Raw genomic sequence first — 25,827 nt, forward strand, 5'->3', positions numbered from 1 at the left:
CTAGTGGCACCTCCTAGCACAGCGTAGAGCTTTGACTAGCAATGTGACAATAAAAATAGAGCCCGTCAACGTCGCTGTTCATGTTGTTAGCTAACGTTATATAACGGCACATGATTATGATTGGGTAGAGTAACAAAATAGAAACGTTCGTCAGCCAGCTTTCAATACAACAAACCATTATGGATGCAGTAAACGCGTTCAACATGGAGGTAAAGTTTGCTTGTCTTGTCCAAAAAGCTAAACCCGAAGGCTAACACGAACGCTAACATATATCCGTTGCTGTAACGTTACATTAACGCCAGCTAATATGTTTAATAGCTGAGCTACTGGTAATATAGTCTACTGAAGAAAACGAATTGGTTCGTTTTGGGGGAAATTGTTTGCTTAGTTGAACGCGCTCAATTAAAAAGTAAACATTGCTTGATTGGATTTGTTAGCTACTAGCTTAGGCCCCTGGTAACGTTACATTAATTTTGCAAGGCCCATGATTTCAGCTAACTGCTAACTTGCCACTGACTGCACGATGAACCGTCTGTAGTTATGTTAGAATAACAGCTGTCTCTGTAGCCCTGTATCTCACTCCCATAGAATTAATTATCTGTCATGCTTTCAATATTTATAATTACGCTGTCGACTCACCAGGTAATGTTAGCATTGCTACCAACTGCTTAATATGAGGAAGTTCAGTGTAACGGTAGCATAACGATATTAACGCACAATGTATCGTCTTGAGTTAATTATATGAGTCGTAACTATATGAGTACGTGTTATTTCATTTATGCCACCCGAGGACTCCGGTGTTGCACCGGACTGTTGTCTTGTCTTGCAGTGTTTTTTGAATGTGTGTATCGTTGGTGTTGGGACATTGCTATACAGGGTCTGTAATTTGGTGCTATTTAATGTACGTGCTGCTTTCAAGACTTAATACGAAACTTTCAAAGACAAACCCCGTGTGTATATATATATATATATATATATATATATATATATCTCAAGGTATCAAAAACAAAGACTATTCATCTAACAGTGTTTTACACATCTGTACATGTATGTAAATGAGCTTGGGGTAATCGGTAAACGTTGTCTAAGAGGTACTTTCATAAACATAAATCCACTTTCCTTAATCACAGACGGTTGGACAGTGTTACAGTCTAGAGTGTAAGTTGTTAACTTTTCACAACCCAAGTAAAGAACAGAGGGATATTCCAGGTAGGAGGTTCAACAAACTCTGAGTCTAACCCTGAACTCTGAGTTGATTTACCCTGAGATGGGAAACTCTGAGTTACCGGTTCCAGAACAGCTGATCTGAGTTAGTTCAGTCAACTCTGAGTATGTTCACTCTGAGTTAAACCGACAATAAAAAGCCATCATCAATTGAGCTCCGACTCCACGATTCACCATGGCAACAGGTAAATAAAAGACAGCGCCTCCATTTTAATCCAGTGGATGTAGAGATATTAATGCATGTGTAGCAGACGGTGCACGTTTATCTTTAAAAGAAGAGCCTGAGTCAGAGCGAGGAAAGTGTAAATAAGTTAACCTTAAAGTTAATAAAAAAGTTTTTTCAGTGGTATCCGTTTATTCATCATTTATCAGACTTAAAGTGGTGGAATCTGACTGTGTATCAGGCTGTCGAGACATTACATTATATTAATAATATATAATAATATATTTGTTCAGATTTAATCTAATGGGGAAAAACACAGGAGGCGGCAACTGAAACATAGTAAGATTTAAAACATATAGGCTAGGCTATAGATCAAAGACATAAAGACATGGCTGTAAACTCACAGTGTGACCCAGTAATAATATGTTTGGTGATTTGCACTTGAAAAGACGTTAAGGTTAAAATACAGTAGATTTTAAAATATTGGACATCTATTTGTATCTTGACTCAACAGCATTCAGTGACTTTATTTCAGCTACAAATGTAGTAAATTTAAAGACACTGAAATGCTGCACCATTGCTCACTCAGAAATATTAACATATAATCCCCAATATTAGGCTATAGGACTTATGTTCCATCAGTGCGACTAATGACATCAGTGATAGAGGTCATTAGTCATTGATACTATGTGTCTAAAGCTTCATACCGATTTTTAAAATTTAAATAATTAGACCTTCACATTATGTGCAATAAACATTTGGGAGCTGCTCTAACAGACTGACAGTCTGATCCTTGTGCAGTGTTATAAAAAATAATAAATATAAAAAGGACAGAGGTTTGATTCTGAGCTGAGGGTGAATCTCGCTGTGTAATATTTGAATGTTAAGACAAAAACCGATGTCCAAAGAAATGATTGATGTGCATAAATTCAGTAACTTAAGACAGTCCTGAGTAACAAACTAATATCCAGCAGGATTTAGACTGTGACAGACGGTAAATCTCCACTAATTAATGCGCTTCGATACAAGCTTTGACAAGGACTGAATGAATGAGGAAATGAAACAGCGTGTAAGAGGGAGGAGACAGAGAAAAACTCAGGGTTTATTTAAGAAAACCTGTCAGCGAGCAGGTTATGTTCACAGAGTCTGTTACCATGGTGATTGACTCAGAGTTTCAGTCACCTCTCTTTCTGGAATGGATAACTCAGTGTTTCCCTCATCTCAGGGTTAACTTACTCTGAGTTTTCACATAACCCGCTTTCTGGAATACCCCTCAGGAGTTCTGTTTTTACCTACATCAAATAGTCTGTGAAAATGCAGGGTTATGAAAACGCATGCAGTGCATTAGTATGTGGAAAAATCTTGTTTATGATATCTTTTTTCATAATTATGTTGAGTTTGCCATTACTGCGTTTTCTATGATGTACTAGTGGGAAATGGCTTTATGTTACTGTAGTTAAGTGGTGTCTGTGTTGCCTGTTTTGATATAAAGCAGGAAATTGTGTTTCCCAATGTTATTGTGTACTGGCATTCTTTATATTAAAACTAACTGATGTAATTCTTTTTTGAAAATCAATCAGTTGTTCTCCATGATTGACCTGAAGCCTCCAATATCCCGTGCTAAGATGATGTCTGTAACAAAATCAGCCATCAAAGCTATCAAGGTAAATCAAACAATGTCTGAATTTTATTGTCATAGCAAGGAGTGGCTAATGCAAGTGGTGACTCTGGGATGATTTGATTGAGTTGTTTTTGAATGAAACACTGTCATTACAACCAAAGCGATGTGACATGTAATTTGCACCTTGGGTTTTATGATATGCAATAGAAATTGGAAAAACCTATTTGTTTTAGCAATATCTAAGACAAATATATCTATCTTTCGTGCAAAAATCTTTGATGCCAGACAATATGATGCTTATTTTAATGATTACAGAAATCCTGTAGTACATGAGAATTTTATTATCATGATTTTTCATTGCTCTCTGGTTATACTTTCACATTATTAAAGTATTATCTAGAATACTGTTACTGATATTATTTTGTATCTTTTATTAGCTTTACAAACATGTCGTACAGATTGTTGAAAAGTTCATCAAGAAGGTATGTGCAATGGAGCCTGTTACTGTACACTACATACAACATTTAAGTACAGAGTGCACTTTACAAGTGCAATTTTTAGTGAGACAATATGAATTAAGTGTATTTTTTTGTTTGTTTGTGTGCATTTTCAATAGTGCAAGCCAGAGTTAAAAGTCCCTGGTTTGTATGTGGTGGATTCCATTGTCCGACAGTCAAGGCATCAGTTTGGTGTGGATAAGGATGTATTTGGGCCCAGATTCTTAAAGAACTTCACAGATACCTTCCAAAACCTCTTCCGCTGTCCAGAGGATGATAAGGTACTTCATGGTTGTGCTTGTGGCATTTTATTTAATCACAATGAATGATGATAAGATATATCTTAAGGGGTGGATTGTTTTTTTTCCAGAGCAAAATTATCCGTGTCCTGAACTTGTGGCAGAAGAATGGTGTGTTCGACATGGGCATCATTCAGCCTCTGATGGATATGGCCAATGGAGCAATTGTAGGCTTACCTGCTCCTGCACTGGAAGGTAGAGAAACCAATACAGATCTCTCTGAGCAATGTTTGCAACAATGCACTCTTGTGCTGATTGGGAGTTAAGAAAAGTGAAGTTGTAATTTATCCACTGTTTGATGAACTGCATGTAATGTCACGCAAAGACGTCTATCTTTTTGTTGTATCTAAACAGTTCCCGCTGACCCCCAACCTGAGACACAGCTTCCTGTCACTAGTGCCCCAGTTGTGCCTGCTGTGCCTCAGCTACCCAGTCCTGATGCCTTAGCTGCTGTGGCACAGCTTTTTCAGTCCCCCCATGGTCAGGAGGTAAGCAATACGTGAGTTTAAGTGCACTGTAATTTCTGGGTCATGGCAGGTAAAGGAACATTTAAATTCTGAATGGCCCCTCCTTCTCCCTTCTGTAGCTGCAGAGGATGCTCCATAACTTCCAGCAGGCAGATAAGACCCTGGCAGCCACCATCGGAAACAACATACCAAACCAACCACAGATGCCTGCGGCCCAGCTCAACCCATACAATGCACACACTGAAAAGAAAAGCTCTTTAGCTGAGGTAATGGCATATTCAGTCTCACAACATAACCTGCTGTGATCATATATACATTTTTTTTCCCCATATACCTAACTGTGTAATATATGTATTTCCGTAGAAACTCCTTGACCGATTTGACTATGACGATGAACCTGATGATATAACGGCTAAAGAAGGAAGTGCCCAGTCACAGTGAGTAAACTATATTGAATATGTTGTGAATGCTGTCATGTAAGTGCAGGGCCAACAGCACAGCATAATTCTTTAGGTTAAGAGTGCGTGCGTGCGTGCGTGCGTGCGTGCGTGTGCTTTCTGCTGAGTTGAGGCAGGTTAAAGTTCCCCTCACATAAAAATGTGTGTTGCTTATTGTTCCTTCACTTTACTGTCAATGTGCAGAATGGTGTACTGTATGTCCAGACACTAGCAGACTGTTTTCACATTCATTAAGTGAAGGGGGAAAGAATGTCTTTGCTCTCCTCAAATCTCAGTTTAACCCTTGTTCGTTCGAGAGAATTTTGTGACATCACAACAATGAAGCTAGTCCTGGGGCCTGTATCATGAAGCGAGATCAACCTTTCCTGGGTTACCCAGACTTATCCTGGGTTGACTAACTCTAACAATGGCAATCAGGATAATCGGTATCACAACGCTGGATATCAACTCGGTAACTCAACCCAGGGTAGCTTTATCAAGAGCCGTGAACACGCACGCAGCAGACCAATCACAATCATGAAAGAAGCGCAGCGTCACTGCACATCCTGACAGAGTGCCGTATGTGAGGGGAAAAAAAGTATTTCTCATGAGGATCAGAGATTAATTCTACTAAAAATACGAGGAGGAGAAAAGCAACGTTACAGAAAAGGCCAGCACCGTGGCAGCTGTAAGGAAAGAAGAAATAGAGGAGGAGAGAGGGAAAAATCAAGACAAAACAAGGTAGCAAATAAAATGATGTGTAGGTTAAATTACTCATCACTGGTTCAAGTAGCTACAGTACCTGTACCTGTACATCTGACACAGATCACACCCTTGAATCCCATGAAATCAATGCTGCGCAGATGAATTGCAATTATCGTCTAACATCATTGCGTCTGATAAATTGGTCTTCTTTGTCATAACATTATATATGCTACAATAAAGCTTAAAGCTGACGCCACAATTAAATCATATCAACACCAAATTGATAGTCTGAATAAAATCATCCTGATATTGAGCTGTGTTAGAAATTAACAGCTGCGCAAAAATATACCTAGTCTCCCTCTTTAAAAAACAAAAAGGAAAATCCCTCAAACACCATGAAGTGTAGACATGATAGGCTACTTTCCACATTTCCAGCAGCAAAGCTGTCAATTAGGCCCATTATCTTTAACAAGGATCATTTCCTCCAACAAAACAAAATTGGCACTAATTAATGGTGCTATTAAGTGTCCACAAATTATCAGTTTCTTTCTTATGAAGGGGTGGGATGAAATTTTGACTTCTTTCCACTTGTTTTTGAACAATCTTTTCATTGTCTGTTGTTGTTGCTTTCTTTTCTTTTTTAATGTTCAAAATAAACTTTCAAATCAAAATCAATCAAATTAATTTAACTTCCCGTCATGACTGGGCTGCATTTCTGTCAGCGGAGTCATTTTTTTCCGAACAGCTGATTGGCCAGTGGGTGGTGCTTTTTATAGGATCAGATTCAACCCTGAACTTACCCTGCTCTGGAGCAGGATAGCCATTCAGAGTAAGTTACCATGGTGATCTACTCCGATAAGAACTGAACTGGCTTTGTGAGACCGAAAACCCAGGGTTAACCCTGAAGTTACCTCGCTAAGACATTAATCCTGCTTCATGATACAGGCCCCTGGTCCAGTATGTAACTTAAACAAATGTGATGTGGAAATTTGAAGCCTCTTGTGCGATGACACTGAGAATGGGAGACATTTTTGTAGCCAGTGGATAAACTTAATTGATTCTGGATTTGTCAAGGATGTAGAAGGAGTAGATGTAATTTGAAGAACTTTTAACTAGGTAACCAAACCAGAAAAGCCTCAAGGGCAAAAAAGCAAAACAGCACCCACAAGTGCCAGACTTCACACCTCTTGTGCCAAGATTTACACCACAGAAAACCATTTTTTTCATGTGTCTTTATATATATATATATATATATATATATATATATATATATATATATATATATATGTTTATGTTATGCAGAAAACCAGTGGTTGGAAATACATCAGCTCATGGTAATAGGCCAGTTTCACTGCACATACTGACTTGTCAAAGCACAGGTAAAACTAAGAATGTTATTGATTACTCTGTTACATAAAAATGTCCTAGTAAGTCATACCACTGAGCCAACATACACAGCACCAAGTATGTAGAAGCAGAATCTAAAATTAATGGAGATCTTGGTGATGTTGTTAACCACATCTGTTTTCTTGCAATGACATGTCAAAATATCTGCTGTGAAAAAGGCCCACAATTGTAATTCTTTTAGTGAAACGGTGTGCAATGGTATTGTCTTTGTAGATTTGTAACACCCAGACTGTTCTGTGTATATTTTGTCATAACAGAGGCATTCCTGAAAATGTATTTAACCAGTTTCCTGGTCAAATGCCGAAAACCGAGAATGTTCATCCATATATGACGGGACAGCCTGGTATAGAGGTATTCATTTATAACTGCATATATAAGCACTTAACTCACTCTCAGATATAGCAACACTGAAGTATAATACCAGCATGGTCTATACAAATTGTATGAAGCAAATGATGTTGCTATTTATGCATTTTGTCCTGTGTAGTGTCAAGCCAAAATTGTAGTAACAGTGATGAATGCTTCAAATTTTTGTGATTTTTAATATATAAAGGATCAAAAGTGTGTATCTGCAAGCTTTAGTTAAAACTGCACTTGCCACAGTAATTTTATCTTTTTTTTTTAACTATCTCCTGTGGCCGTCTCTTTGTCATCCCTCAGCACAGTGAAGGAATGACTCAAGGTGAACATCAGATGATGCTAGATGGATACCATGCCATTAATGAGGCTTATTCACAATCACAGGTAAATCTTCACACCCAGTTTAGTTCAAGCTGATTAAATGTCTCTCCTGTGAGCGAAAGAAGAAGAAGAAAGAAAATAGTTTTCAGCTCAAGCCTTTTTTTTGCATTTGAATGTCAACTTTTCTCTAAAAGTTAGTTTTTGTCATTAGTACAGTTGAAACAAGACAAGGTTAGGTTACCTCAGTTGGCAGAGAACTTTCTGTGTTGTGCCACATTTGAATTTAAGGCCTGTGGCGTAAACTCTTTGAGTTGGTACCTTGAAACCTCTGCTCATTAAGCATTAATATGGGAAAAATAAAATGATCATGTTATCATTGTCTAACAGGGAAATTCAAGAGAAGACTCATCTAGGCGAGAGAGCAGACACAGAGGCTATGGCAGGAGATCAAGATCCAGATCTGGTTCACGGTAAGAGGCTGTGCTCATCACGGATAATTGTTTAGCGCTGTGAACTCAGTCAGATGTTGTTATCAAACAGAATTCTGTTTGTCATAGTTTTTATTGGGGCACATTACACTTGTCATAGCCTATGTTTTTTAAGAGCTTTTAATGTTGGAGTGGGCTAAGCAATCCTTTTATAATCTGTTGCAGTAGTCAGTGGAAGGGGTGGGTATTGCCACTGATTTCCTGAATCGATTCGATTTTGATTCACAAGATTTCGATTTGATACCAATTCAATTGGGGATACTTCAGTTACAATACCAATTTTTGCTAGAATGTGAAAGAGATTCTCAGAGAACTAATACTGTTAACTGCACAAGGAATTATTAAAAAATAAAAAAGTTGGATAAACAAATTCAGAACAATAAATAAAGATGAATAAATTCAGAATAGTATTAATACTGAATATTTTATAACTAATTGTTGTTTCTAGAGCAGCAACAGTAATAGTATAGTAAAAGTATTGACTTTTTCCTCATGGAGATTTTATTGCACTTACAGTATTAAGTATTGCTGTTGTCAGCCTAAGTTAGCCTCACTTCTCTGTCTCCACCGTGGCATCTGTACTCGGTGTTCATGTGTCTGTCTTTGTGCGTAAAAGTGGCTCAACAGCCTTGCAACACAGACAGCAGGAAGAAAAGCTGCTGCAGCATGATAATAAATTACACCAAAAGATAAAAAAAAGTAAGTGAACAGTTACAGATTAAAGAACCAGTAATGTTGGAACTTCTCAATACAATGGTCATTTATAATGTAGCGCCGGGGGGCCCATTTATTACTGGCAAGATTAACGGGGTTAAAGCTTCACACATTCATGGGGAAAAGGCGTATATTAAAAGATCAATCTTGGATTTTATTAATCAATATGGAGTCATTCAAATGAAGATTGTTTTGAAATGGATGAATCGATTATTTTAACCCAGCTTGAGTCATCGCATCCTGATGGTTAAATTACACATCAGAAAGAATGTAGTAATTAATGCAGGGCAAGCACTGGTGCTCTCAGTGTCTGCCTTGGACTCCCATTACTCAGTGTCATGTTGTCATGTCCATTATTTGATGTCAGCATATTTCAGCTGGTTCAATCTATTGTGTTTCAGATCTCCCAGGAGAAGAAGATCAAGATCTTCATCACGCTCAAGAAGGTCAAGGCATCGACGCTCAAATTCTCGCTCCAGAGAACGGCGCTGGAGATCTCGCTCTCGTTCTCAGGACAGGAATGAAAGAGAGAAGGACAGAGAGCGCAGACAAAAAGGTCTTCCCAGCATAAAGAGCCAGACACTCAGTGGTAAGTGCTACAACAGAAACTAAATTGTGAATGTCATGTATGATATTTACTAGTACACAGAACAACTGGAATCACGTCTACATGCAAGTCGCCTAAGCCTGTAGAGAGGGGCCACTTTAATTTAACAAGTGATCACTAAAATGAAACCTCACTGCTGTGTATCTGCAGAGGGCTACAGCACGTAATTATCATTATCAGTGGTTGTTGATTATATTTTTGGAGTTGAGAACTTTGATTGACTCATGGTGTTTTGATAGACTCAACCTGTATTTTGTATGGTTTATTCAATGGATTTTATTTCCTTGTGCATCCGAAAAAATATTGAATTTGTTTAATGTGTTCCTTAGTACTAATTAGTGCAAAGTACAAAAACCTTGTGCATGTCATTTCTCACACATGCTCTTGTGGAGTTATAGAAGCATTACTATAACTGATTAGATGTCTAGTCATAGAACGCATTTAAAGAGCTTTATGCAAAATTGATTCTTTTTCAAAAAGTGGCATAAATATAGTAACCTGCCAAGGGGAAAGTAAATTGTATGCTTAAAAGGTGAGGTTGACTTCATGCATCCATATATTTCACTGCCAGAATTAACACTACTTTTGGTGCATAATGCAGTAACACAAGTGTTATGATGGTGTTTTTTATTCATCAGCTGCATTTGTTTTAGTCATGGCAAAATTATGAGTGAGCACAAGATGGAAGAGTTTGTAGTCCTCACTAATACCATAAGAAATGAAATTCCTCAGTACTGTGATTACCTAAAAATAGGGACATTCAAATACAATTTTTCTCCTACCCAGTACTAATATTGATACCTGAACTTGCATAGCAGCCAAAACTATGTACCAATCCAATGTCATTGCAAAAAAAAAAAAAAATCATAGCTGTGTAAGTAAGTAAAATTTATTTATCTAGCACTTCTCACAGAGAGGACTCACAAAGTGCTTCACAAGATAAAATACAATAACAGAAACAATGCAAAATACACAAAAACAAATAAAAAGTAAAGTGCAGTGAAATACAGAGATGATACAATGGACAATTAATGGAACGCAAGCCTAAACAGACGTGTTTTTAACTGCTTTTTAAAAATGTCCACAGAAGAGGCCGCTCTCAGCTCATGAGGTAGTGCATTCCACCATTTCGGTGCAACAGCCTTAAAGGCTCTATCACCTTTCGTCTTTAATCTTGTGTGAGGGACAGTAAGTAGGTGGCCTTCAGCAGACCGCAGTGATCTGACAGGACAGTGAAAGGACACCAGATCCGTCAAGTATGCAGGTGCTTGACCATGGAGGGCTCTGTAAGTGATGGTTAGAATTTTGTGCTGGATCCTGAAATTAACAGGGAGCCAGTGCAGGGATGCCAGGACCGGAGTGATGTGAGTGAACTTATGAGATCTGGACAGAAGCCTGGCGGCAGCGTTCTGGACCAACTGGAGGCAGTCTAATGAAGTTTTATTGAGACAGGTGAAAAGAGAATTACAGTAATCCAGACGTGAGGAAATAAAAGCATGGATGATCATTTCTAGCTTGGAATAAGTTAACATGGATCTGAGTTTGGAAATGTTTTTGAGGTGGAAAAAGCAGGAGCGAGTGACAGTTTTGATGTGGTCATCGAAGAGCATGGCCTGATCAAATGTGACCCCAAGGTTTCTCAACTTGGGGTGCACATTTGCACTGAGGGACCCTAAGCAGCAGGCCACTTTAGATGCTGAGGCATCAGGTGCAATAATTAAAATCTCAGTTTTAGCTGAGTTCAACTGAAGGGAGTTAGAAGACATCCAGTCCTTAATTACATTCATACAATCGTACAGTGAGTCAATTTCATCGGTCCTATCAGGGTTAAAAGAAAAATATAACTGGAGGTCATCTGCATACATATGGTATGAGATACCTTCAAAATTGCTGATGACATCTCTGAGAGGGAGCATGTATAGCGTAAAGAGGATAGGCCCAAGCACTGAACCTTGGGGCACCCCGCAAGAAAGGGGGGCAAACTCTGATTTATGAGGGCCAACAGCCACAGAAAAGGATCAATCAGACAGATAGGGTTTAAACCAATGAAGAGCGGTCCCTGAGATCCCTACCATGACCCTCAGTCTGTCTAAAAGGATGTGGTGATCAACAGTGTCAAAGGCTGCACTGAGATCAAGCAGAACCAGGATAGTGGATTTACCGGCATCAGAGGCCATCATGATGTCATTGGAGACCCTGAGAAGAGCAGTTTCTGTGGAATGTAACTGACGATAACCGGACTGAAATTTATCTAAGATATTGTAACTGTTCAACACTGTCACTAACTGGTTTGCAACTGCTTTTTATAGAATCTTAGATACAAAGGGCAGCTTGGAAATGGGCCAGTAGTTACTAAGAACATCGGGGTCCAGATTGGGCTTTTTGAGAAGCGGCTGAACAACCGCTTGCTTGAAATGGGACGGGACACGACCAGAAACCAGTGAGCTATTGATTATGGAGAGCAGAGATGGACCAATAGTGCTGAAAACATTTTTCAGTAAAGTTGTGGGCAGGATATCCAGCGGACTAGAAGAGATCTTCATAGTGCACACAAGATCTGCTAAGTCTTGTAAGGAGACAGGTGAGAAATTGTCAATAACAGCAATTGTTTGGGAGGATCAGGAAGGGAGGAGGAGGAGGGTGTTATACTGGCCTTGACACTGGCAACCTTATTCACAAAATACATTAAAAAATTGCTACAGTCCTCATCAGAGGACACAGGTAGAAACAGGCGGTTGCGCACCAGTAATGCTACTTATAGTGTCAAAAATGACCCTGGGATTTCTCTTGTTGGAGATGATGAGATTTTTAAAATAAGAGGCTCTGGCTACCCTAACAACAGAATTGAATTCAGCTAACAGTTCTTTAAAATAAAGACGATGTACATGAAGCTTGCTTGCGCTCAGCTCTCTGACATTTACGACGAAGGCAGCGGATGTCGTCGTTCAGCCAGGGAGTGGGATTAGCGGCGGGGATAGTTCGAGGCTTTAAAGGAGCAATCTTATCAAGAATAGCAGAGCAGTGTGAGTTAAAAGTTAAAACTTGGGAGTCAACGTCAACATTAATACTAACAGGCTGCGCCACACTGTTAAAAGCGAATGAGAATTTCTCAGCAGAGAGGTTATTTAACATACGGGTGAGTTTTGTATGCTTGCTGGTTGAACAATCAGCAATAATAGACAAATTAAACAGGATGCAGATGTGATCAGTGACGGGCAGCTCCTCAGAGACGATACAATCAATGTCTAAACCAAGTGTAAAAACAAGTTCCAGCGTGTTTCCCTTAATGTGTGTCGGGCCATTGACATGTTGCACAAAAAGAAAAGATTCGGTGAGATTTATAAAATTATTAGCAAAGGAGTTTGTGGTGTCATTTACAGGCACATTAAAATCCCCAAGCATTAAGATTCTTTGAAATTTAGTGATGGAAGCCAAAAAGTCACTGAATTCAGCCAGAAAGGCGCCATTAATACCAGGAGGGAGATAAATTAAAATACAATAAAACGGGTTAGAGCGGCCAACTTTAGAAATAAGCAGTTCAAATGAGGTAAAAGTTCCACAATTCACTCTCCTCGAGGAGAAACTGTCTTTGTACAACAAAGCAAGGCCACCACCACGGCCAGTGGTCCTTGGGCCACATATGAATGCGCAATCAGGCGGGCATAGCTCCTTCATGGACACATAATCTTCATCCCTTTGCCAGGTCTCTGTGAAAAACATGAAATCTAAATCTCTAGCGATGGAAAAAATCATTCAGCGTGAATGATTTGTTGTTGATCGAGTGTTGTGTGTACGGTATGCTGTATGTTGGCTGCTAACACGGTTTCCTAACCTGCTCGGGTGAAGTCCGTCATGTCGATAAAAGGAGGGGCGGTTCCAAAATAAGTTAAAATTGTCTATGAAATTAAACCCGTAGATATTGCAGGCGGTTCGATCAGACGTTTAATGGAGTGTGGAAATGATTGCAGTAGGTCCGGGAGTTTATCTCTGATTTTTGTGACAGTGGCTCCTGGAAAACAGTGGGTGGTGGAATTAAAAAAGCGAATGTTCCTGGTTATGGAGTCACCCACTATGGCGGTGGTTGGGGGGAACAGTGGCCGAGGACGAGGGGGCGAGCGCCGCTGCTCTGTGGGGACTGTTTGTGGAGTGTGAGGAGAGGTCACAACCTCAGCGGTGGCTGGGGGCTCACACGACCCTTCACAGCATGGAAGACCGCCGAAGCGTCTCGCCCTGAGAGCAGCCTCCTTCACGATCCTGCGCCTGGGGGGTCCCGAAACAGACCCCACAACCCCCCGGGCTGCTGGCAGTGAATCAGTTGAAGGGCAAACGGGAGGAGAATGGACAGTTTGCAGCGGAGGGAATTCCTCAACACTCAAGGTGTTACATCTGTTCTCCAGTTGGAGCTCACAAGGTGGAGCATGTATCGGGCTGGACCTCGCTCGCTTTTTTCCATGTACTGTGGACCATGGCTCTTGGTTGGGAGTGGAGTTGTTAGTTCTGAACCTCGGATTTGGACCGAAGGTGAAAGTAGCTAAAGTTGCACTGCTGCTTGCCCATTTAGGCTTGGCCCCCAGCAGCAGCCACGGGTCCTCCGCCGGAGGATGTGGGGCTGCAGCTGAGGAGGCCGGCCTGGATGTCGCTGTGGCGGCTGGATCATCAGCTCGGAGCTGAGGAGCCGAGGCTGACCGCTCAGCTGGGGCCAAGCTAGTGGAGTTGGGATCTGCTGTATCCATGGAGCCGGGACCAAATTCTGGGATGGTTGAGTCCAGATCCGCAGGATTGCCATGGGTACCAGGACCTGGAGCGACAACGGAGTCAAGCCGCGCCTCTTCATCCCTAATCCAGTAGAGGTTTGAAATGCGCTGCTCCAGCTCCGCAATCTTCTGGGTTTTGTGGATACAGCTGTCACAGTGGTGTGGAGAGGTGAGTGGAGCCATGGGGGACAGATGGGGTAGCCAAGGAAGCAGAAAACAAACTCTGGCAGCAACGGTGTAATGCGTAATGACGTGATGATATTCTCCAGAAAGCTACCTTCTCAAGTTTTTTTTTTTTTTTTAGCAGCAGCCACAGTAAAAACTTACACGCAGGGACTCCAAAAGTGTGTTGACTCAGATCAGGGTGGGTTGGGGTCCGGTAGAAAGCGGGACTTACCGGCGCGTAGAGGTGAATGAGTGTCCGGGAGAAACCAGTGAGTTTCGCCAGGTAGCTGCAGTCACTCCGGTGTCCAGAAAATGGCACAGAAGGTGTAAAAAGGCTTCTGGGGTGGCCAAAGTGTTCACGGGGACTTTCACTCTCAGGCAGGCAGTATCATTGTAGTTAATCCAGTTGTAGAGCAGAGAAAAACTAGATTGTTGCTAAAAGTTAGCAAAACGCTAATGAAGTTTGGGGTGTGGCTGTGTCACCAGTCGCCCGTGTCCAAAAAGCTCAAAATCCGCCGATCAAAAACAGAGATCGGCCATCCAGCCAATGACCAGACTTTAAACAAATAAAATCATTAAAAGTAGTTCATTAGTATTAGTAGTGTAGTAGTAGTGGACTACTACTACTACTACTACTACTACTACTACCTGTATGGATGTGAAATTACTGCTATCATTGTTGTATGGCATGGCTTTAGAAGATTGCTGGTGTTGAAATTGGTAACAACTTTTGGTAATGGCTAACGTTGCACTATATACTGGGAATCAATTTGCCGCGACGAAGAATTGATTTTTGAGACAACTTCTGTTTTACCTTGGTGTGAAACTACTTTGAAGTTAATTATTGAATCACTAATATCATAATGATGCATAGACTCAAGTACTTGTAGATAGCGGATCTAGCCTTTTAGGCAGTTTGAAGTATTTGCGATACTGGTATCAATAGCAGAACAACTGTTTAGTAAACTAAAAGTCCACTTCTCATGACACACCTAGTGTCAAGCATTCACATTTAAACAGACAGTGATGTTTAACACAACCTAAATCTGTTGCACGTTCCAAGCAGTTACGAATTTCTTTTTTATCCCCCCCCCCCCCCTTTCTCTTAGTTTGCAGCACCACACTATGGGTTGGACAGCTAGACAAGAAAACTCAGCAGTCTGATGTGATGTCCCTTTTGGAAGAATTTGGCCAGATTGAGTCTATAAATGTAAGTTTGGACTATACATGTCAAACATAATGCTCTGTGGGCTCATAAGATAGGTAATGTAATCAAGAATTTCACTATTACCTTTTCTTTCTCTATGTCCAGATGATTCCTCCGAGGGGTTGTGCCTATATTGTTATGGTTCACAGACAAGATGCCTATACGGCTTTGAACAAACTCAGTAGGGGGTCATACAAAGTCAATCAGAAACCTGTTAAGGTACATAAACACACATTGTTTTTTTCCCCCAGTTTTATATTGTTCTGTGACCTGTTAGTGGTGATTGTTAACTTGATCATAGCTAATGTCATTCTTGCCTAGATTGCTTGGGCTTTGAACAAAGGTATAAAGTCAGCACACAAAAAGTTCTGGGATGTGGAGCGGGGAGTTACCTACATCCCCTGGAGCAAAGTCAAAGTTGAGGAGTTGGAGAGCTATCGAGAAGGGGGTATGCTGGACACAGAGACACTAAATCCAGGTAAAAACTTACCTTTTCCTTTAGGATGGCTCAAATGTACCTGCCACGGGATAATAGAAACTGTTTTCTAACAATGTCATTGTATTTTCTATTGTGCACAGAGTGGAATCATGGCAAGGACCTCAAAAAGCAGGCAGCTGTAAATGGGGCTCTGGAAAGTGTACCAGCAGATGGAACTGTCACTGCTCACATTCAGGTAATGCTAATACAGTCTTTAAACAACTTTTTTTTTCAACAGTTACAAGTGCTGATATTTTATTGGTTTAATGGCCTTGGTGTAAGAGGCTTACTTCACAGTCTTTCTTGTGGAGGCTGTAAGGAAAATAAATTATTGTTAAACTTGAGTAGTGGAGCTTATCTGAACCACCCTCTCATCTCCTGTTCAAAAATCAAGCCACTTCAAGTTTAAATTTAAAGAAATTACTCAAGTGAATGGCTCAGTCTTCTAAACCAAAGTGGGGCTGACTGTCATGACATGTCAGCTTCATTAAAATTATAGCTGCAAATTAAAAGCAACAATAGATATAAAAACACACAGAGACAATACATCTGAACATATATACCTCTGACCGCGGCAGCGGCTGAAAATTATACATTTTGATACATATAGGTATACATATTGCAAAATTCTGAAAAAGTACACCAAAGCATACATTTTCATTTCCAAATATTTATTTGAAAACGAAATCATTCATACGGTCAATAAAAAACCATGTGACTGTTGAGATTACATTCATTTTTTATTATTAACAAAATATTTTTTTATTGACAGTATGAATAATTTCGTTTTCAAATAAATATTTGGAAGTGAAAATGTATGCTTTGGTGCACTTTTACAGAGTTTAGCAATATGTATAGCCTACCTGTATGTATCAAAATGTATAATTTCGGTCGGTGGTATAAATGCTCAGAAGTCTACTATGTTTCATTTTTGTAACTTATAGGCTTTAGAAAACATACAAGACACATTTTTAGGAAAAGTCATAGGAAGATAAACTTGTAGGTTTTATCTAAACAGAGTTATTTGCATTATAAAAACCGTCTTGGCGGTTCTAGGACAAGTGCACTTACATTGATCACTTCCATAAAATAAAACGAGAAATTGGAGAAGATTGAAAAAATTGTTAAAATTTAAATTAGGGAACTGATCACAGATGCATTGTGTCTGTGTGTTTTTTACATCTATTGTTGCTTTTAATTTGCAGCTATACTTTTAATGAAGCTGACATGTCATGACAGTCAAGCAATCCCACCCCCCCCACCCCGGGATTCTGGGATTATGGCAGCCAATCAGCGTTGAGCTGCAAGCGACAGGACCCAGTGAAATACAGCTCCAGATGGGATTTCTCATCTCAAGTGACGAGCAAAATTCTCTGTCGCTGTCGCCCGGAGCCCAAGCGATGTTTCTCCCGGGCGAATATATGCTCAATCGCCCGTTTGCATTGACTTTGTATGTAAACTCGTCTCTAGCGGGGAAAAAAAAAATAGGTCAGGTGTGAACACACCTTTAGCTTCAGAAAGCTTTCACCAGGAGTTGTACCATGGGCCACAGGAAATGCCTTGTCCAAATTGGCTGAAAAATGTATATTAAAATTGTGAAATGGCACACATTATGCCTAGGTCCGTGAAATCATGGTTACACTGTATATTGGTGCTTAGCTTAAGTTTTGTCAACCCATTCTCACTCCCACCTCGTCAAATGCCAACTCTTGAACAGTGGTCCTCTGCATCAGATACCAGGGCACCCTTTAGCATCTGTATGAGATGCACTGGGCCGCAACACTTTTTGACCCTCAGAGCAACTGACATAGTATAAAGAGCGAGAAAGTCTGAGTAGGGCGACAGGGGAGGGGGTGGATGGGTCAAACAAACACAGGACTTTGACCCAGGAGACTTTTGTTAGTTTCCCATTTGAAACAAATAGTCAGTATGTAACATAGTATGTCACATGATGTATGTGACATATGCCACATGATATACATCATGTTTTGTTAGAAAATAATTTAATTTCAAACCAAACCATGATCTTTTTTGTTGACCTAAGAATGTATTTTTGTTGCCTAAACCCAATGCTTAGGGCACACTGCCTGTGTGAGCAGCGCGTGTGTGTTACGGAACCTCTTTTTTTTTCTCGGCGCCTGTGTTTACAGGTTAGAGCAGCAACATGCCCTGCGTAAGCAGTGTTACTCAGGCGTGGTGCAGCTGCTGCTTAACTGCTGCTTAGCCACAGAACATCTAGAGAATAGGAGTCTCACCTATTTTCTACACGTGACACATGCATTCAGCAAAAATAGACTGTGAAAATGGTCTTTTGATAATCATACTGACATCATATCACCTTTCAATACAGTTTCTAGGGTTGGGAACGATTAACTGATACGACCGGATATCCGGTTTGACAAGCGAGAGATCTCTATTTTACGCGGCTCTTCTATTTTTGTCGCGCTACGCTCCCCTACGCGACCCTCCAGCAGCTAAACGAGCACAATGTGTTTTTAAATGAATATGAATGAACCATTATCAGACGTGATATGTGGTGATTTTTTTTCATGCATTTACCCATGTTTATCCGTGACATTGTGTAAATGTCCGTGGTGGACATTTGAAAGAGTAGATGACAAACAGTACAGTAAACTTGTAGATAACTCAAATATATGTAGGCCTAATAATTTAGGTGGAAAATGCTTTAACATTTCATGCAGCCTACATGCAGCCTCTCGGCTCGGCAAACGGTAAACAACCCCACTGGCTTCTCTACGTGTCGCTTCAGTACGCAGTCAGTGGAGCCCAAATGAATACGCCGCGACGTTACGCTGACATGACGCTTAAGTTTGCAGCCGGTGGGGCCTGGCCGTAAAGGCGAATCCTGCCAGTTGTGGGTTGAACAGGGTTCACAGACACAGACAGAAATACGTATTCCTGTCAAATACGGCAGCCATAGTGCTTCGCAGTGCAAGATAACGGCTTACTGGCGACCGAGAAGCCCGGCTCCAGGTCCAAGAAGTCTTTGTCGGTGTCGTGACTGGCCAGAAATACCTGAACAGCCGAGCTGTGGCGGCACACAGGTATGTGACGTGTCAGAAGAGAAATGAGCCGTTCCACAAACCTCACCGCACTTTAGGGACTGTTCTTTACTTGTCAGGGGAGGAGGATGGCTGGTTGATTTTTATTTTATTTATTTATTTTATTTTGATCCCCCCTATGTTAATCACTTATTGATGCTGTTTTTGAAGTATGAATAAGTCAATAAGTAATTTATTCCATTGAAATATCATTGATGTATTATAGAAAAGTGATTTATCTTTTTATAAATGACAAACACAGAGTGTAGCAAACACAGAGAAATAGTCTGACATGCTGTCAGTGATAAGCTGCTAGTCATCACAGTCCATGATATCAGTCAGATTCTGCCCTTACATTGCATGTTATTATTTTATTCTGCTTTATGTTTATATTGTACAGCGTTATGATAAACTTTATTCCAGACTCAAGTCCATATAAGATACATACAAAAACACAGACAATGTGTGATTTTGTTGTTGTTTGTCTTGTTATTTTATTTTTGCCAGTGCCATACAGCAACAATGCTTGGGGATGTGGTCTTTTACAAATTTGAAAATACTGTAAGAATGTCACTTTTATAGAATTGGCGTCTTTATTTTATAATGCATGATTAATGTCTACATCAACAAATGTTAACCATAGAATCGTATCGAATCATAACATTCCTACACTGTATCGAATCGTATCAAATCGTATCGTTCCTACACTGTATCGAATCGTTCTGTATTAAAAATATATCGTTTTTGAATCGTATCGTAACCCGTGTATCTAGATACGTATCGAATCGTCTATCACAGAGAGATTCCCAACCCTAACAGTTTCTATGTCTATAAGTGTCACAGACATGAAAGTAATAGAATTTTTTATTTTTAAATCAACACTTCCTGTTTCTATTTCCAAATAAAAGCCCACTGACGTTTCTTGGAACAGAATCCCTTTATTTGTTAACACGAGGCTTTTTATTGTGAAATTTTTGCAGGACTACGTTGTGTTATGGAGCTGCCTTGCATAGCTCCATAAATGAGTAGATTACTGGCTTTTAACTGTGGAAATAAAGTACTCATAGCAGCAGGCACCTCTGCAACAGCAGTGCCACTGCAGCAACATTGCCTGTGTAAACACTGCAGGCATGCAAGCTGCAGCAGTTCAGCGAGGTAGCCATCAAGTGCTGCTCACACAGGCAGGGTCACCGGGGCGTAAGAAAGTAAACCTAAAAATGTAGTAAACCTACATTTGAAGCTTATTTTGAAAAGAGATAATGCATTTAACGAGCAGAAACTGTACATTTCCCAGGAACATGGAAGTGTGTTTTGAAAAGAAACTATGCATGTAACATGCGTAATTGGACATGCTGTCTTGGAGTGTCCAAAACTAAATGTCTGGAGTACATAGATTGTCAATAGTTTGATGCGTAGGGCTGCTGCCCAAGTGTTAGTCTTTGACGAGTTGGTAGTGAGAATGTGTTGGTTAGGGCGCAAGTACATAGTAACACAGCTGATACCTCTGCTGTGTTATTGGTGAAATTCACTAATGGTTCAACTAACTGGCATGTCAAACAGAGATGCTTACTGTGTCAACCAAAAGTTTAAAACAAATGATGATTTTAAGTTTCAGTCCTTTCCCGTAAAACTGCATATGCTCTTTTAGAATTTAACATAGGTTAAGCCTTTGTCAGTAATGATGCTATACCCAATGGCTTGGCCAGTACTCATTGCATCTACATTTCAACTGTGAGTAATTTACACAGTCTGGTCTAGTTTACCCTAGACATGAAATAGGCTGCTGATCTCAAGGCCAAGAAAATAAACGGTCAGCACTGACATCTGACAACAGACTTGGTGTCAAAAAATGACACAAATTTAACTGGTAGTGTATTTGGGTTTATGTGTATTAACAACTGTATATCGGCTTGTGAGCTCCATGTGGCACATCAACACAACTGAAGTGTAACTGAGAATGACAAATGCTTTATAGAAAACCTATATCGATGCAGTATTTCTTGAAAAGTCACAAAGATTCTAATATAATGTAAACTGGACAGATTCAGCCTATGGCAGATGTATTCCTTCACTGACCCAACCCAACAGAGACACCTATATTAAATGCTTAAAAACTATTACACTTTAATGCTCAGAATTAAAAAAAAAAAGACTAGACTAGACTTTCTAAGCAAGCTCTCAGTTCTTCTCATTGCATAGTGTTGACTTGGTGTTGGACACTGAGCTTGATGATTGTCATGTGAAAGTTTCTCAAAGAGGTCAGACAGCTCATAAATGGTTACAGGTTACAATCTACTGCCCAAGATGTGTGCTTTCAAGAAAACCTTCTCAGTCAAGGTTTGTGCAGCAGATGTGGGATGTAATGAAATTCTGGAGTGCTGAATTAAAATGTTAAATCAAAAAAGAAAATTTTCTGTCAGTTTCTGTCTTAATTGAATATCTAGGGCCCTATGAAATCCCTTTAAAAATTCTCCTGATTAGATGCTTTTCATTTTAATTTCTCTGAATTATGTGTTGTATCATACAACACATAATTCAGAGAAATATGAATCATACAACACATAATTCATATTTCTCTGAATTATGTGTTGTATGATTTAGGCACATTTTGCAGTGTCTCGGCATGTGGTTAATGAATTAAATTGCAACAATTATATAAAAAATAAAATTGAATATCAATATGTTTGATATAACACAATATTGCACTATTTTTATCAAAGAAAGTGCTTCAGTACGTGCGTGCAGTGCGTCCTGTTGTTCTGCTCTAAATTTAGCTGTTGGTGTCTAATTCCTGTTTTTTTTTTTTGTTGTTGTTTTTTTTTTGTTTTGTTTTGTGTTGTTTTGGAGGACTTGGCCATCTTGGAAGGCCTCTTCACATGACTGCAGGGTCTAACAGTAATGTTCATGGTCAGGATTTTTTTCCCAGCAACTCAACATAAAATAAAGTAATTCTTTTATTGATAAGGGATCCAACTAAGTACTATGCTTTGTACTTTCTGTAAATGTAATCCGATTTATCTTATTTCCATATATATATTTATACCATATTATCGCCTTATTTTGAAAAGTGGAGGTAGCCATATAGTGCCCTGGGCTGTTTTCATGCATTTACAGGTCAGAGTGCTCTAACTCTACTTTAACTTTGGCTGTGACTGGTTTGACCACTGAGATGTGACTGACAGCAGAAATATCAGAAGCTGCCTCTGGACCACTGAGAAGCACGGGAGGACAGGATTGCTTGGCAAACCGAGAAAAAGACTGATCAAGCTAGTTGTCACTTGAATCTCCATGGTCAAACCTGCAAATGCAAAAGTTTAAGACAACACAGGCAGAGCAGATCAAAGTGTGTATGGAGGAACTGAGGCCTGCCCTCGATTTAACACCAACACAGAGACCAAAGGTCAGAAGAAGCATGCCCTTAAAGACACCAAAACATAGCAGCTTGATTGAATTCCCTTTTTTTTTTTTTTTTTTTTTTTTGGTTTAAGCCCAGGATACACTCTGTGATTTTGGGCTGTTCCAGGCGAAAGATGACCAACGTGAAAGAAACGTAGCGATATGTTTGGTAGTGGCCTTAAAACGATGGGCCTACGTTGCATAGTGAGAGAGGTTCAAGGATTGCTGTCGTCAGTGTTGCAATCAAAGACAGCCTGGGATAAAATTCTGACAGTGTCAGATTTGGGATGACCATCTTACTGTGTGACAGCTGTTACAACCTTTGTCTACGAACCAACCAATTGAAATGCAGCATGAAATTACATACTAGTGCTAAACTCAAACAACAAACAGATAGCAGCTTGCCCTGGAGGCAAAAAGCACTAAAAGAAATGTGCAGGATTCCAGCAAAAAGGAAAACCATGCCGGGTTGTGGCAGCAGAAGCCTTGCCTGTATGATGTGTCCTCCAGCTCTAAGGATGAAGCATGATAGGAAATAAAGGCGGAGTTGCAGCTGCCAGATGAGCAACCTAGCAGCTAGCAAACACAGACACACCGCAGTATAAAGTGCCTACAAAACCTTAGATCTATTTAATAAGGTGGCCATTTATGTTGTGCTTCACAAATAACCCATTCAGCACCCTTGCACACTCAGTATGGGAAGCTATCGCATCGTATGTCATAGCCTGCGATTCTGTCTGACTGTTATCATACAGTCCGCATTCATTAAACTTGATGTTGTACCCAAGTTTATTAAATCCATGTCGCACAGTGTAGCTTGCACTAAACTTATAAGATTGCTAAAATCTCAATCAGTAGGAGGCTTTAGGCACTGTGAAATGTGCTTATAATGGCAGGGATTTTTATAAAATTGTTTCCACATTTTGGTCAATTCCTTGATATTTTGGGTATCACAGTTTATTCCATTTTTACCATCAAATACTATGATTCTGTCTGTATTGTCCGCATCATGGAAATCATAGGGCCCTGAATATCAGAATATTTACTCTCTAAGAAGGGTTGTCAACATGTCACTCATGACATGGTTTCACACTCACAAGGGGTGTTTCAGTCACCAAAAAAGCACATGTCTATTTTGGTGGTTTTTATCAATATTGCTTCAATTCAGATAAGCTCCTCTACTAAGATTTTTTAAATTCAGCGATGCTTATCTATCCGTTTTTCTTTTTTCTTTACGACTCATTTGCATCTTCACTCAGTAACCTTGTACTGTGCAGAATAACTTATTCAAATAAAGTGGGAATTACAAAAAAACTTAATTACTGTGGTATGTGTAGAAGGAAGCATTTCTGTGGTCCTGTCTCTGTTTCCAGTAACTAAGCTCTATTATCCAGAATGTCTGGGTTTGGCACAGTTATTATATATAGAATGTTTAATTTTCACATCAAATTACAAAAAAAAAAGAAAACCCACACACACACCAGTGTTTGAATGACACAAAAATATTTAAGTGGTGAAATGGATGAATCAGCTACTTGTTGAGAAAATTGCATGTATTTTGATGAAGTCAAAATCTCAAGTCTTAACAAGAAAAGCGCACTCAGTAGAGTGCAGTTCTCTGCTGTTGTGTTGGGGGGGGGGGGGGCAGAGAGATCAGCGTGTATGCATGACAGTTGTCCAACAAAGAAGAGTTGAATCGCACTTAGTTGTCCGTCCTGGCTCCCTTACAGGCAAGATGGCGGTAAAGATAACAGAAACATGAATTTACTCATCTCATATCATACCTGACTTTATTGGATCATAACAAATAGGGCAATCGAATTGATCCGTAGATGCTCTAGTTCAAAATGAGACCAAACTTTTCTATGGATGTCTGTTTTTTAGCCATGACAAAAGCCAAAATGTGGCCTGCAACGATTAGGTAAGGCTTGTCCTAGCCAATTGATGGAAATGCCTTTTACTCTGTGATTGGCAGTTGTTAATCACTTGCAATCCCCACCGGCCAGTTAAGAGGTGTGAGGAGTTGGCAGTCAATAACAGTATGAACAAGAGCTGTCAATAAAATAGGTTTTACAAAGTTGTGAATCACCACAACCATGAGAGGTACGCATACTGCGTACTGAAAAATATCAGGCTGATAGGTCCAGTAGTATGCAAGGTTAGCTGTGGCAATAGACACACACACAAGCACACAACTGAACGCATGATCCCCTCCAGGCTTACACCTAGCGGATAATTACCAGCTTTATTAAGATTTTAAAGCAAAGTTTAAACAGTTTTCCTTATGACCACATGCTGAATAAAAGGTAAACCGTTTAGATTAAATAAAACACCATCCACCTGGACTGTCTGCAACCTGCCATACTTGACAGGCGTGCTAGACTGCACACCTGTCTGTGAAGAAAGGTTGCTCACATGTCTTGAGGTCGAGAGTATCTGACTGTTGGCTGCTGGTGGGACTTAAAGGCCCGATTGGGAGGAAGAGTGTCCAAGTGGAGACAAGGTAAGCCGATGGCATTGTTAAAGTTGTGCCAAACCCGCCAATTCTTCATGAAAACTGGACAGGGGATATCATTTTTGAATTTGTTTAGATATGTTTTTGGCAAGGGAAATATTGCCAAACAAAATGAGGCATGAGTCATTGCTTATGACTCTGTGTCCATGTAAATACAGCAGGTTTTTGATATCTGTTTTTATATTGAACGTTGAGCTTGAACGTCTGCTATTGATCGAATTCATTGGGGTAAAACTCACAATACTTAACAAGAACATAACAACTCAGACCTCTCATGTGGCAGAGTCTTAGGTGTCAAAGAATCTTAGATATATTTTGGTATGATATCCTGATTTCTACAATCCTGGTCTTTTGGACAGTTATTGAATGAGCCATTTTTCATGCTTTCCCCTGACTCGAGTGTTGTTTTAAAAGATCATTAAAATACATTGGCTCTAGTTTATCTCACAATTTAATTTTACTTCACAATTCCCCCTCTGGGGATCAATTAAGTATTTCTGATTCTGATACTTAGTTTGATTATCAATGCAGAATATGATCAGGAAATAATCAAAATAGACAACCTACAATTACCTGTTTTTGAGACCTTAAAGCACTTGACTTGTTCATATTTAGGTTTAAACGTGTTCAATAAAGTATAGTATACTTTCAAAGTCTAAAAGTAAGAGAGAACGAATACTACACAGGTCTATTGCTATTTTTGAATAATATTTTCTTAAAAGGTAGTACTCCTCCTCTTAAAGGGTAGTACTCCTCACACTGAGTACAGTTGTCTTAATACCCAAGATGACAGAACATAAAACAAATTACTCTCTTTTGTAATTGTTAATGGATCAGTAGTTTTTATACAATAGCATTTCATAGAGCTGCCAGTTTAAAAATTTCAAATAAGCACTTGAAATGACTTACATCATCTTTTTTCCTATAATGATTAAACCAC

At 39.7% G+C, this 25,827-nt stretch overlaps 1 protein-coding gene across 2 annotated transcripts in view; it reads left to right on the forward strand.

Annotated features, from left to right (window-relative positions):
• The window catches only part of LOC125889212 (SR-related and CTD-associated factor 4-like), a 39,903-nt gene continuing 14,076 nt past the window's right edge, over positions 1 to 25,827 (forward strand). Inside the window, exons 1-16 of one of the 2 annotated variants that reach the window (XM_049577005.1) lie at positions 1 to 209; positions 2,968 to 3,051; positions 3,446 to 3,490; positions 3,625 to 3,786; positions 3,876 to 3,999; positions 4,159 to 4,292; positions 4,391 to 4,537; positions 4,635 to 4,708; positions 7,078 to 7,171; positions 7,481 to 7,564; positions 7,889 to 7,971; positions 9,105 to 9,292; positions 15,339 to 15,439; positions 15,542 to 15,655; positions 15,758 to 15,914; positions 16,016 to 16,110. In XM_049577005.1, the coding sequence (XP_049432962.1) occupies positions 180 to 209; positions 2,968 to 3,051; positions 3,446 to 3,490; positions 3,625 to 3,786; positions 3,876 to 3,999; positions 4,159 to 4,292; positions 4,391 to 4,537; positions 4,635 to 4,708; positions 7,078 to 7,171; positions 7,481 to 7,564; positions 7,889 to 7,971; positions 9,105 to 9,292; positions 15,339 to 15,439; positions 15,542 to 15,655; positions 15,758 to 15,914; positions 16,016 to 16,110 (1,716 nt within the window). In that variant the 5' untranslated portion in view covers positions 1 to 179. The remainder of the gene's footprint in view (positions 210 to 2,967; positions 3,052 to 3,445; positions 3,491 to 3,624; positions 3,787 to 3,875; positions 4,000 to 4,158; positions 4,293 to 4,390; positions 4,538 to 4,634; positions 4,709 to 7,077; positions 7,172 to 7,480; positions 7,565 to 7,888; positions 7,972 to 9,104; positions 9,293 to 15,338; positions 15,440 to 15,541; positions 15,656 to 15,757; positions 15,915 to 16,015; positions 16,111 to 25,827) is intronic. The other variant, XM_049577004.1, reaches the window with a different exon arrangement.

The sequence above is a fragment of the Epinephelus fuscoguttatus genome, linkage group LG5, assembly GCF_011397635.1.
Source record: "Epinephelus fuscoguttatus linkage group LG5, E.fuscoguttatus.final_Chr_v1".
Taxonomy (NCBI): domain Eukaryota; kingdom Metazoa; phylum Chordata; class Actinopteri; order Perciformes; family Serranidae; genus Epinephelus; species Epinephelus fuscoguttatus.